Source organism: Phoenix dactylifera, chromosome 3 (genome assembly GCF_051530095.1).
Source record: "Phoenix dactylifera cultivar Ajwa chromosome 3, Ajwa_hap1_PhDact_Kaust_v1.1, whole genome shotgun sequence".
Lineage (NCBI taxonomy): Eukaryota > Viridiplantae > Streptophyta > Magnoliopsida > Arecales > Arecaceae > Phoenix > Phoenix dactylifera.
The window spans coordinates 17345633-17360177 of record NC_143192.1 but is presented as its reverse complement, the minus strand read 5'-3'; the positions used below and the strand labels follow the sequence as shown (position 1 = coordinate 17360177).

Genomic DNA, 14545 nt, shown 5'->3' with positions numbered 1-14545 from the left:
GAAGCCTCGATGTTCTGCTTGGTCTCTTCCGCGACTCCTTTCTTTGTCGGAGGCTGACGCTGCTTCTGCCGCAAGAAGCAGCGCCACTGCCGTTTGCCGGTGAGGTTCCCCACTTTGACTTCTTCATTGGCCTAGAAAGTTGCCTCTAAGGTAGGGGGGGCTTACTGCATCCCCCTTTCTTTCCCCTTCTCTACTTCTTCTGTGTTCACGCCCGCTCCTCTATTCCGAGCCAAGTAGTTGGCCCTTTCTTGCCGGCCGAGCCATCACGCCGCCAGTCATGCCTATGCGAGCCGCTGGCCGGGCCATCGGTCACCCCTTCTTTCTCTCTCCCCTTCTTCCTTTGTTTCGGCTCCAAACCAAGGATGATCTTGGTTCCCTCTTCTAGCCGGCAGCCGCTACTGCCGGCGACGATTGGCCATCGACCACCCAGGCTGGCCTCCGCCAGCTTTTCCTTCCCTCTTCCCTTTTTCACTCTTTCTTTTTCCTTCTTCCTCCTTGCACAACAGGATGAAGAACATCCTTTTGGGCCCTGTTGGGCTGTGATCATCCATCTGGCCCTATTCAAATTTGGGCCCATTTCAGCCCTATTCGGCCGTGCCTATAGTAGGCCGAGTTTGGGCCCTAGTTACCCTATTGGGTTGGGCCAACTTCGGGACATATTCACCTTGTTGGAGACTGTTCATCCATTGTAGGTCCACATGGTTGCTAAAGCCACTGGCCTTCTTTCCTCGTTCTAACCCTTCTCTCCCCTATTTCAGAAACACCACTGATCTCCTTCTCGGCCTCGCACTATTTTATACTAAGAAGTTTTCCTAAAAACTTCACCCCGTTAGTTGAAGTCAAAACATTGCTGTCAGCTGTTTCTTCTTTTCATGGCAGAAGCATCACATTTCTTCCGAGCTTATGCTTTTTGGTTGTGAAGTCCGAAATCTCCGTTCTGTCCCCGTTCCTCGTTGTTTCAGTGCCTCTTCTTCCTTTCTTCTCTGTGTGCGCTGCCAATCTTCTAGGTGGCCCGGTCTCGCTTGTTTTCATCTGATATAAATAAATAAAAAAACGGATGGTTAACACCTCCCTTTCAATCAAGAAAAGAAACATCGATGGCAGTCAACTGTTACGGCTTCCCTGTTTGCTTTCGATTGCAAAGTCCACTAGTCATCCTTTTATCTTGGTTCCAAGTGACCAAGGGAAACACCTACACGAGCTGACAACAAGAGCCATGAAAGGTCTCTGGCAGGTGCTTCCTATGTATCCTCTCTTTTGTGCCATTTTCTTTATATTTCTCTATTCCCAACCTTGTGCTTCCACTTCCAAAAATCTCAGCTGCAATTCTAATGATCTGAGAGCGCTAGAGGATTTCTCAAATGGTCTTGATTCGAGGATCGATGGGTGGAAATTTCATGATGCTCTGGCTGCAAACTGTTGCAGTTGGCCTGGGGTGCGCTGTGCTTTGTTCTCAGTTTTCTCCTCCTCGTTCTCAATAAATTCTACCGATCCAAGCTTAAGGGTCGTGAGTTTGGATCTCGCAAGCACAGGTCTAGAAGGGCTTCTCTGGAATTCTCTGTTAGGTTTGGATCAGTTGAGCTTCCTCAACCTCTCCCATAACTCCCTACGTGGCACTGTCCCTCCAGAGTTGTTTCATTTACGGCGGTTGGAAGTGCTGGACCTGAAGAGCAACAACTTCACTGGTGAGCTAGATCAGGGTATCAGTAACCTTACAAGCTTGTCCTACATCGACGTCTCCTTCAATCGATTCACCGGATTCATTCCGGATTCATTTCATGGCCTTCAGAGGCTGGAGAGTTTCTCTGCTGAATCCAACTGTTTGGAAGGTCGATTACCCAATTCACTCTCATCTTGCTCGATGCTTAGTTTGCTCAATCTGAGAAATAATTCTCTTGATGGTAATATTGACCTTAATTTCGCTAGTTTGGTTCAACTAGTTGTTCTCAATCTCGGATCTAATCGTTTTTCCGGTCATATCCCGAAGAGCTTGTCTTCTTGCAGAGCTTTGCAGGTTCTAAACCTTGCTAGTAATAATCTTCATGGAAAAATTCCCAAAAGTTTTAGGAACCTTCAAGCTCTCTCCTATCTGTCAGTGTCAAAAAACAGTCTTTCCAATGTTTCAGTGGCATTGCAAACACTACAGGAGTGTCAGAATCTGACGGTCCTTATCCTTACAAGGAACTTTTATGGAGAAGAGTTGCCTAATAACGGAATTCAAGGATTTCACAGCTTGCAAGCTCTGGTTGTAGCAGATTGTCCTCTCACTGGTTCGATTCCCTCGTGGTTAGCAAATATCAAAGAGTTGAGTTTGCTAGATTTGTCTTGGAATCACTTGACTGGTGGCATTCCATTGTGTATTAGGAGCCTGGATTATCTCTTTTACCTGGACCTGTCAAATAATTCACTCACTGGCGAGATTCCTATGAGCTTAACGAAACTAAAAACCCTCAATTCTGATTCTCTTTCACACAATGGGTCTTCTTCACATGGCATCCCCTTCTTCTCTTGGAAAAATCCAACACGTCTCCTGTGGTACAAACAATATATAAACTTCCCCCCAACAGTGGATTTGAGCAATAATATGATGGATGGAACAATCTGGAAGGAGATTGGCAACTTGAGGCTTCTTCAGGTGCTTGACCTGAGCAAAAACAACTTCACAGGTTCTATTCCTGATGAATTGTCGGGCCTTCGAAATTTAGAGACATTGGACTTGTCTTTCAATGGTTTATCAGGGACAATACCTGCCTCCCTTGTCAACCTTACGTTTCTATCTTCGTTCAATGTTGCTCACAACCACTTGCAGGGCCAAATTCCCAAGGGAGGTCAGTTTTCAACCTTCTCGAGTTCGAGCTTTGAAGGGAATCCTGGTCTCTGTGGTGAATTTTTCTTAGTTTGCTACTCCACTTCAAAGCCTCCCGAGGAGGAGGAAAATGACAGAGAAGAAAGTAATGTTGTTCTCGAAGGACTGCCTCTTGCCATGGGATTCATATCTGGCCTTCTCCTGATAGTAATCCTCGTTATTCTGCCGTTACTGAAACAGGGTTGATGAAAAATGATGATGACTCCCAAAGGGGGACTGCAGTGTATCTCGCCATTCTATGTAGTGCTCTTGGATGTCTAAATGGATTATATATTCTTGTATCATTCTGTTTTGACACCTCATGAATGTGCTTAGTCATACTAGGACAGAGCCATGATTTCAATAGAGGGCCAATTTTGTTACTTAAGAAATGATTTTGAACAGCTACCATAATTTTGTTTTATTATATTAATATATTTCTTAAGAACATAGAGTATAACCCGCTAACCGTGGTCTCCAACCTAATCATTAAATAGGTATCAAAATAGATATTTTAGTATGATCACATCATCAAAATCGGGTGAACTTAAATCTATTCATATTTTAAGATGTGTAGATCATGATTCATTAAGTAATTATTTAAACTGCATGCCTTATCATGTAATTTACAGGTATAACTGATATTTTTTATTTTAGTGCCAACTTGATGCATAGGTTGGAGACAACCAAAATAATTAATTTAGATTTCTAAGCCTTTTATATAATTTAGATCGTGAATTTGGATAGCCTTTCATTGACTTTGAAGGTTGGTAGACCAACTTTATGGTCTACCCACTACAAGGAAAAGGAGGTTTTGGAGACTTTTTTTTTGCCGACGCAAGTCAGAAGCGTCGGCAATTTTGGCTGAAGCGCCAAATTTTACGGACGCTTCAAAGAAGCGTCGACAGGTACGGAGATTAGACGACGCTAAAGTGCGTTGTCATAGTTAAACTGGCCTCTGACGATGCTTATAAGCGTTGGCAGAGGCCTAGAACTCAGACGACGCTTATAAACGTTGTCAGAGGCCATCATGTTAAGGAGTCTTTTGTGTAAGGTTCTATGTTCGCTATGTAAAAGTTGGTAGCAATGATGTCAGTACTAATGCTAGCAGTTTCTATTGGACCATCATGTTAATGTTTATTGATTAATACAAGAGATATATAGCTATTAAAGCCTCCTATTTGTTATAATTTGTTGCATTACTATATTGAATTTCAAGAATTGCTAGAAAAAATTTTTTAAAAAAATGAACAATATGCTTCACATGGGTTATATGCTAGTTTAAAATCTAAAATGATGCTTCACGGTCCATGAAATCTTTTCATGTCATCATCCATTGTTCTTGTGGTTTAACTTTTTAGTTAATGTGAATCTACCAAAGATAATAATTTAGGATCTTAAATAGATTTCGGCATTCGTTGCAGTCTTTCCATGTCGTCATCTATCAGTCTCCGTTCCAGTGAATAATGTAGTTCTAACTTTCTAGATCCGAGTCTATCCAAGATAATAATTTAGAGCCTTGAACGGTGCTTAACGGCCAGTGCAGTCTTTTCAGGTCATCATTCTTTATTCTCGACCTACCATGTGAGTCTACCAAAGATAGAAGTTTAGAATCTTGGACGGTGCTCGATGGTCAAGCGGTCGCCAATGAACTAATACTTGATCTTTCCACAAAATCTACATGTGGTCTACCAATATAATAATTTAGAATCTTTTATAATAATAAACTTTCTAAGTTACATCTTTTCTTAAAAAAACTATACTCTACGCTAAATGCACTATCGGACAGTGCCAATGCCAATCATAGGTGCTCATTTTTCGGATCAATTATCAAGACAAGTACTTGATGAATGTAGTGCCTGTGATGTCACGCCCCGAGCCCGAGGCGCGGCAGACGCCGCACGCCCACACGGCGGACCGCACAGGCGTGCAAGGCAGCAGATCATATCAAAGCAGATACAGCTATTCAAAGATGACATAATTATTTAAATTGTTCAAAAGCGGACTTACAAAATTTCAAAAATAACATATGCCAACATAATTCAAATGTCCAAACTAAACTAACTAAAATGTCAATAACTGAAGAATCATCGGAAACTCTAACGCACTCCCCAATCCCGTGCGATCAAGCCTCTGGATCTGAAAAATGAAGAAAACAGAATAATGAGCTACACTAGCCCAGTAAGCAACAAAATACCCCAAAGTGGGGTCAGAACATATCAGATCAAATGCAGGATAATATCTGGAATAAATCATAAGTAACATCATTTGTTGTTTTCAAAACTTATTATCATTTTTCCAAAAACTCTTATACCAGAATCTCAACATAATAGGCTACGGCCACGTAACCCAGTGGCATGGGTTGCACAAGGTGCCAAACACCACTATTATTAAGCACCGGTGGTACGGTGTCCAAATACCACTATTCTAATCACCGGTGGTACGGTGTCGAAACCGGTTCCTCACAGATTACAAGTCGAAAGGGCCAACGTATAATCCCCATTGGCGGGGCCAGAAACAGAACAGAACAGATCATAGCCATGCTGAGAATGCATATATACAGAAAAATAGATTTCTTAAATTATCCAGTTATATTTTGCGGATTTCAGAGCATATAACAAAATTTTCAAATAAAATTTAACATGCCTGACCCATTTTACTGAATACAAAATATATGTCAAAACATAATCAGTTTATCAAATAATTTAGAAATCACACTTGAAGTATTAAGTTACTTACCTCTTCTCGCTTGATTCCTACTTCAGGTAGACGGATCAGGTTCACCTGTTAAAGTTTAATTAATTTTTTGTTAATTTCAGACTAAGCAAAATTCAAAAATAATACTATTGGACATGGTCCAACAGAGCCCAGAGTTGGCCCATAATGGGCATGGCCTGATAGGGCCCATATCGGACTCGGCCCAATGGGCCCGCATAGACTCGGCTAAATAGGGCCCCCATGGTTGGCTTCTAATTGGTTCGTTTATGCAATAAAATTTATTGCAGGGACTAATATTTAATTACAGGGTAATGTTCTATAATAAAACTTGAGTGAGAGGACTAAATAACTATTGTTGGGGACCTTTATGTAATAAGTCTTTCCTATAGGGATCAAATACAAATTACTGAAGATCCTATTTCTGAAATAGCATACTGCCAAGGGCTTAACTGCAAATAATCTATTTACTGGTCTAATGGGTTTGGGTTTCGGGTCCCGGGTTTCGGGTTCGGGTTCGGATTTCAGTTCAGGTTCAGGTTCAGGTTCAGGTTCGGGTTCGGATTCGGATTCCAGTTCAGGTTCGGGTTCGGGTTCTCGGGTTTGATCTGGGTTTCGGGTTCGGATTTTTTTTTTTTTTTTAAACCGGGCCCATGTTGGGCCCACAGTGAACCGGGCCCAGATCGGGCCCACTGTGAACATGGCCCATGTTTGGCCCTGTTCGGCCCGTAGGGTCGTCTTCCTCCCCCAATCCCCCCCACGGCAGGGGAAGACCGAGAGGGAGAGTGGAAGAGGAAGGGGCGGCGGCAGCGGCGGCGGGGTGGCCGGAGGCCACCCCTCAGTCGACGGCCAGCCGGCCGCAGTGGCGGCCGGCGGCCGTTGCGGTGGCTAGGGTCGAGATCAACCGAGAATGCTCTCGGTTGATGGGGCCAAAACAGATGGAGGAAGAGGGCTTACCGGCGGTGGCAGAGGCGGCGGAGGGATCTCGGCCGAGGGAGGCTCGGTCCGGTGTCAGGCGGCGGCGGCGACGCTTGAACCCAAGGAGATGGGTCTCAGAACAGGGGCTGGCCGCGAGGGGGATCCGGGCGGCGCTCGGTCGGGAGGGTACACCGGTCGGAGAAGAGGAGGAGGGAAGGAAGAAGAGGAGGAGGAGGAGGAGGAGCTCGGGATGCCCTAGGGGAAGGAGGAGACGGAGGAGAGGGAGGAGGAAAGGGGGTTTTATAACCCCATTTCAACAGCTCTCCGCCGCGAAAATCGCGGCGGTGGGGCGAAATCAACGCCGCTCGTGCGGCCGTGGGCTGGCCGCGGAATGACCGCGGGGCTGCCGCGTAACGCCCGCGGCGCCCCGCCCTCGCTGCACCCGAAGAAGCCGGAGGGGATCGCATCTGCGATCCCCTGCTCTGGCCCCTTCCAAAAGAGGAAGACGGGGGCTGAAGTCGGCTGGGGCTGCCGACTTCAGCCCGTATCTCACATTCTCTCCCCCTTAAAAAAATTTCGTCCTCGAAATTTAAGAGATCTATGCCTTTCAAATTTAGAAATGCTCAGTCTATTGAGTAATATAAATCCAAGATCTCATTCTCCTCGATCAAAATCAGTGTGATAGATAGCTTTGGATCAACTATCAAAAATTTCAAGATTAACACTAGATAAGTGACTGAGTAAAATCTCATATTGAAATTATCATCTTGATGCATGTTCACTCGAGATTGGATCAGGATCGATTCACAACAGGATTGATTAAAATTAGTTGTGTTTGGGATAGAACTTAAAATGAAATAGATCTCATACACTTATCATGGTAGTGTGCTGATCCCTCAAAGGATGATGACCAACCTTGGAGTCAAATCATTAAATGGCTAGAAATGTAATTCACAAAATGAACATGTACTGACGATCATTAGATAGCAACGGTCTATCTCAAAAATGATTTGCATCAAATCACAAGAGCAGGTCTGGGAAGGCAAAGTATTGATACCATGATTCAATATGCTACAAAGCTTTTAACTTAAACTTATAAATTATAAGATGGGAGCAAATAATGCATGGTTTATTCAGATACTTAACAAATTAGACCATATTTAGTCAACAATCAACTAACCCGAGTCATGATACGCTCAAATTATTATTATTATTATTATTTTCTTAGCATACCCAAAAATAGCAAATTCTATCCAAGAGATAACATAATCATATCATGATTGACCTGAGAATCAATAGTGTACACCTTCCCTTATTAACAAAATCTTTCATTATTGAACAACATAGTCTTTCATAATAACATGTTACCAAAACACAGTCAATATTTTTGACCAGTTTAAATTGACTCAGTCCATCATACTTTCGCTGCGCAACTCTGATCAAGATTCTCCAAAATTTCTTAATGATCCCAGATCATCAACATTTTTTTTTATATAATATCCAAGCAAAATTTTATCCTTGCTTTCCAAGTACACTAGGTCATGATTAACCCTTGAGATAGTTGTCGTATTTGTACCATCATATAATCAAGTAATCATATTCTAGATCCAGATTTGAACTAAGCCAATTCTAGTTTCCCTTCACAATTCCATTATACAAGTTAATATTTATTCTAAGCTTTGATAATTAAAAGATTCTAGATTAGCTTACTCAGGAGCCTAGTCAATCATCCTGAATCTTTTCTTTAGGCTAAACTTATTTGGGTCTCTCATGAAATCCCACTTGCATTTCTCATATGGTGAGACAAAATCCATAATCAACTCATGGCCTTGATTTATAAATATCTAATTCCCAAGAATCTAATAATCTAGTTTAAAGATTTACAAAAAATTTCCACCTAGATATAAGCTCTATGATTTTACATTGAGATCAACTCCTCAAATAAGTAAAATATTTTTATTTGCAGTACTGCAAACATTTTGGGATCTTGTAAACTACTAGACTTAGAGAATCTATTCAAAACATCACAAACTCATTAACTATTTCATCACTTTAGTAATAGTTCCTATTTATTTTTTTTAATATATATTGCAGATAAAAGAATCTACTAATAACACAATGATATCCATATTGATCAAAATCAAAAACACTATACTTTCCAACGAAATTTTTCATTAACAAGAAAAACCATCAAGAACTTTTCCAAATCAAAGAGGTCCTATCTTCGACCAACCCAAAAATATTTTAATACTCTAATATTCTCAAGACGTACTAATTGACTTTCCATCAAAATATCAATCTTAATTGTTTCAAGTCTCAAGTAGAGCCAAATAAAAATTCTTAAGTCTCATCCCCAAGTATATTTTCCTTCTATATACGAGTTCCGTGCATGATCCACATACAGATTTCAATAAATATTTTCTAGTCCAAGCTTTAAACATTTTTTTATAGATGAATCTTAATTTGCCACCAAAATAATTAACTTCAACTAGAAGCAATATCCACAGTGCCTGATATCAAGTTAAACTTCCAAAATAATTACATTGCACGATAATATCTCATGATTAATATTCCTTCACTTAATTTAGTCAAAATCTAATTAATCATAACTTGAAATACAAATTGCTCTACCAAGAAAACTATCAGAATAACTTATTCACACTTTGGTTACAGCCATAATTAGGTTGCATTCTAATTTTAGCATTTCAAAATTCTGATAAAATAACACAAATTTATCAATAATAAAAGCAAATAAATACCTTCGTCTAATGGCCTAATGTCTACCCATCTCTCAAACTTTCCGACGAATCCTAAAGATCCTAAACTTAAGCTCCGTCTGACTATTTCAAACACAATCCCTAGGAATCTGAAACCTGAGCTCTGATACCATCAAATCTGTCACGCCCCGAGCCCGAGGCGCGGCAGACGCCGCACGCCCACACGGCGGACCGCACAGGCGTGCAAGGCAGCAGATCATATCAAAGCAGATACAGCTATTCAAAGATGACATAATTATTTAAATTGTTCAAAAGCGGACTTACAAAATTTCAAAAATAACATATGCCAACATAATTCAAATGTCCAAACTAAACTAACTAAAATGTCAATAACTGAAGAATCATCGGAAACTCTAACGCACTCCCCAATCCCGTGCGATCAAGCCTCTGGATCTGAAAAATGAAGAAAACAGAATAATGAGCTACACTAGCCCAGTAAGCAACAAAATACCCCAAAGTGGGGTCAGAACATATCAAATCAAATGCAGGATAACATCTGGAATAAATCATAAGTAACATCATTTGTTGTTTTCAAAACTTATTATCATTTTTCCAAAAACTCTTATACCAGAATCTCAACATAATAGGCTACGGCCACGTAACCCAGTGGCATGGGTTGCACAAGGTGCCAAACACCACTATTATTAAGCACCGGTGGTACGGTGTCCAAATACCACTATTCTAATCACCGGTGGTACGGTGTCGAAACCGGTTCCTCACAGATTACAAGTCGAAAGGGCCAACGTATAATCCCCATTGGCGGGGCCAGAAACAGAACAGAACAGATCATAGCCATGCTGAGAATGCATATATACAGAAAAATAGATTTCTTAAATTATCCAGTTATATTTTGCGGATTTCAGAGCATATAACAAAATTTTCAAATAAAATTTAACATGCCTGACCCATTTTACTGAATACAAAATATATGTCAAAACATAATCAGTTTATCAAATAATTTAGAAATCACACTTGAAGTATTAAGTTACTTACCTCTTCTCGCTTGATTCCTACTTCAGGTAGACGGATCAGGTTCACCTGTTAAAGTTTAATTAATTTTTTGTTAATTTCAGACTAAGCAAAATTCAAAAATAATACTATTGGACATGGTCCAACAGAGCCCAGAGTTGGCCCATAATGGGCATGGCCTGATAGGGCCCATATCGGACTCGGCCCAATGGGCCCGCATAGACTCGGCTAAATAGGGCCCCCATGGTTGGCTTCTAATTGGTTCGTTTATGCAATAAAATTTATTGCAGGGACTAATATTTAATTACAGGGTAATGTTCTATAATAAAACTTGAGTGAGAGGACTAAATAACTATTGTTGGGGACCTTTATGTAATAAGTCTTTCCTATAGGGATCAAATACAAATTACTGAAGATCCTATTTCTGAAATAGCATACTGCCAAGGGCTTAACTGCAAATAATCTATTTACTGGTCTAATGGGTTTGGGTTTCGGGTCCCGGGTTTCGGGTTCGGGTTCGGATTTCAGTTCAGGTTCAGGTTCAGGTTCGGGTTCGGATTCGGATTCCAGTTCAGGTTCGGGTTCGGGTTCTCGGGTTTGATCTGGGTTTCGGGTTCGGATTTTTTTTTTTTTTTTAAATCGGGCCCATGTTGGGCCCACAGTGAACCGGGCCCAGATCGGGCCCACTGTGAACATGGCCCATGTTTGGCCCTGTTCGGCCCGTAGGGTCGTCTTCCTCCCCCAATCCCCCCCACGGCAGGGGAAGACCGAGAGGGAGAGTGGAAGAGGAAGGGGCGGCGGCAGCGGCGGCGGGGTGGCCGGAGGCCACCCCTCAGTCGACGGCCAGCCGGCCGCAGTGGCGGCCGGCGGCCGTTGCGGTGGCTAGGGTCGAGATCAACCGAGAATGCTCTCGGTTGATGGGGCCAAAACAGATGGAGGAAGAGGGCTTACCGGCGGTGGCAGAGGCGGCGGAGGGATCTCGGCCGAGGGAGGCTCGGTCCGGTGTCAGGCGGCGGCGGCGACGCTTGAACCCAAGGAGATGGGTCTCAGAACAGGGGGTGGCCGCGAGGGGGATCCGGGCGGCGCTCGGTCGGGAGGGTACACCGGTCGGAGAAGAGGAGGAGGGAAGGAAGAAGAGGAGGAGGAGGAGGAGGAGCTCGGGATGCCCTAGGGGAAGGAGGAGACGGAGGAGAGGGAGGAGGAAAGGGGGTTTTATAACCCCATTTCAACAGCTCTCCGCCGCGAAAATCGCGGCGGTGGGGCGAAATCAACGCCGCTCGTGCGGCCGTGGGCTGGCCGCGGAATGACCGCGGGGCTGCCGCGTAACGCCCGCGGCGCCCCGCCCTCGCTGCACCCGAAGAAGCCGGAGGGGATCGCATCTGCGATCCCCTGCTCTGGCCCCTTCCAAAAGAGGAAGACGGGGGCTGAAGTCGGCTGGGGCTGCCGACTTCAGCCCGTATCTCACATTCTCTCCCCCTTAAAAAAATTTCGTCCTCGAAATTTAAGAGATCTATGCCTTTCAAATTTAGAAATGCTCAGTCTATTGAGTAATATAAATCCAAGATCTCATTCTCCTCGATCAAAATCAGTGTGATAGATAGCTTTGGATCAACTATCAAAAATTTCAAGATTAACACTAGATAAGTGACTGAGTAAAATCTCATATTGAAATTATCATCTTGATGCATGTTCACTCGAGATTGGATCAGGATCGATTCACAACAGGATTGATTAAAATTAGTTGTGTTTGGGATAGAACTTAAAATGAAATAGATCTCATACACTTATCATGGTAGTGTGCTGATCCCTCAAAGGATGATGACCAACCTTGGAGTCAAATCATTAAATGGCTAGAAATGTAATTCACAAAATGAACATGTACTGACGATCATTAGATAGCAACGGTCTATCTCAAAAATGATTTGCATCAAATCACAAGAGCAGGTCTGGGAAGGCAAAGTATTGATACCATGATTCAATATGCTACAAAGCTTTTAACTTAAACTTATAAATTATAAGATGGGAGCAAATAATGCATGGTTTATTCAGATACTTAACAAATTAGACCATATTTAGTCAACAATCAACTAACCCGAGTCATGATACGCTCAAATTATTATTATTATTATTATTTTCTTAGCATACCCAAAAATAGCAAATTCTATCCAAGAGATAACATAATCATATCATGATTGACCTGAGAATCAATAGTGTACAGCTTCCCTTATTAACAAAATCTTTCATTATTGAACAACATAGTCTTTCATAATAACATGTTACCAAAACACAGTCAATATTTTTGACCAGTTTAAATTGACTCAGTCCATCATACTTTCGCTGCGCAACTCTCATCAAGATTCTCCAAAATTTCTTAATGATCCCAGATCATCAACATTTTTTTTATATAATATCCAAGCAAAATTTTATCCTTGCTTTCCAAGTACACTAGGTCATGATTAACCCTTGAGATAGTTGTCGTATTTGTACCATCATATAATCAAGTAATCATATTCTAGATCCAGATTTGAACTAAGCCAATTCTAGTTTCCCTTCACAATTCCATTATACAAGTTAATATTTATTCTAAGCTTTGATAATTAAAAGATTCTAGATTAGCTTACTCAGGAGCCTAGTCAATCATCCTGAATCTTTTCTTTAGGCTAAACTTATTTGGGTCTCTCATGAAATCCCACTTGCATTTCTCATATGGTGAGACAAAATCCATAATCAACTCATGGCCTTGATTTATAAATATTTAATTCCCAAGAATCTAATAATCTAGTTTAAAGATTTACAAAAAAATTTCCACCTAGATATAAGCTCTATGATTTTACATTGAGATCAACTCCTCAAATAAGTAAAATATTTTTATTTGCAGTACTGCAAACATTTTGGGATCTTGTAAACTACTAGACTTAGAGAATCTATTCAAAACATCACAAACTCATTAACTATTTCATCACTTTAGTAATAGTTCCTATTTATTTTTTTTTAATATATATTGCAGATAAAAGAATCTACTAATAACACAATGATATCCATATTGATCAAAATCAAAAACACTATACTTTCCAACGAAATTTTTCATTAACAAGAAAAACCATCAAGAACTTTTCCAAATCAAAGAGGTCCTATCTTCGACCAACCCAAAAATATTTTAATACTCTAATATTCTCAAGACGTACTAATTGACTTTCCATCAAAATATCAATCTTAATTGTTTCAAGTCTCAAGTAGAGCCAAATAAAAATTCTTAAGTCTCATCCCCAAGTATATTTTCCTTCTATATACGAGTTCCGTGCATGATCCACATACAGATTTCAATAAATATTTTCTAGTCCAAGCTTTAAACATTTTTTTATAGATGAATCTTAATTTGCCACCAAAATAATTAACTTCAACTAGAAGCAATATCCACAGTGCCTGATATCAAGTTAAACTTCCAAAATAATTACATTGCACGATAATATCTCATGATTAATATTCCTTCACTTAATTTAGTCAAAATCTAATTAATCATAACTTGAAATACAAATTGCTCTACCAAGAAAACTATCAGAATAACTTATTCACACTTTGGTTACAGCCATAATTAGGTTGCATTCTAATTTTAGCATTTCAAAATTCTGATAAAATAACACAAATTTATCAATAATAAAAGCAAATAAATACCTTCGTCTAATGGCCTAATGTCTACCCATCTCTCAAACTTTCCGACGAATCCTAAAGATCCTAAACTTAAGCTCCGTCTGACTATTTCAAACACAATCCCTAGGAATCTGAAACCTGAGCTCTGATACCATCAAATCTGTCACGCCCCGAGCCCGAGGCGCGGCAGACGCCGCACGCCCACACGGCGGACCGCACAGGCGTGCAAGGCAGCAGATCATATCAAAGCAGATACAGCTATTCAAAGATGACATAATTATTTAAATTGTTCAAAAGCGGACTTACAAAATTTCAAAAATAACATATGCCAACATAATTCAAATGTCCAAACTAAACTAACTAAAATGTCAATAACTGAAGAATCATCGGAAACTCTAACGCACTCTCCAATCCCGTGCGATCAAGCCTCTGGATCTGAAAAATGAAGAAAACAGAATAATGAGCTACACTAGCCCAGTAAGCAACAAAATACCCCAAAGTGGGGTCAGAACATATCAGATCAAATGCAGGATAATATCTGGAATAAATCATAAGTAACATCATTTGTTGTTTTCAAAACTTATTATCATTTTTCCAAAAACTCTTATACCAGAATCTCAACATAATAGGCTACGGCCACGTAACCCAGTGGCATGGGTTGCACAAGGTGCCA

General features: G+C 40.9%; 1 protein-coding gene across 1 annotated transcript; it reads left to right on the top strand.

The window, feature by feature from the left end:
- Positions 1-908: 908 nt before the first annotated feature.
- LOC149767947 (uncharacterized) lies at positions 909-3237 on the top strand. Its single transcript, XM_089929499.1, has one exon. The coding sequence runs from the start codon at positions 1058-1060 to the stop codon at positions 3050-3052; it is 1995 nt and encodes a 664-aa protein (XP_089785625.1). The 5' UTR covers positions 909-1057; the 3' UTR covers positions 3053-3237.
- Positions 3238-14545: the final 11308 nt, after the last annotated feature.

Excerpts from the sequence above, each read along its gene's own strand:
- LOC149767947 (XM_089929499.1), top strand. The coding sequence starts at position 1,058 with ATGGTTAACACCTCCCTTTCAATCAAGAAAAGAAACATCGATGGCAGT.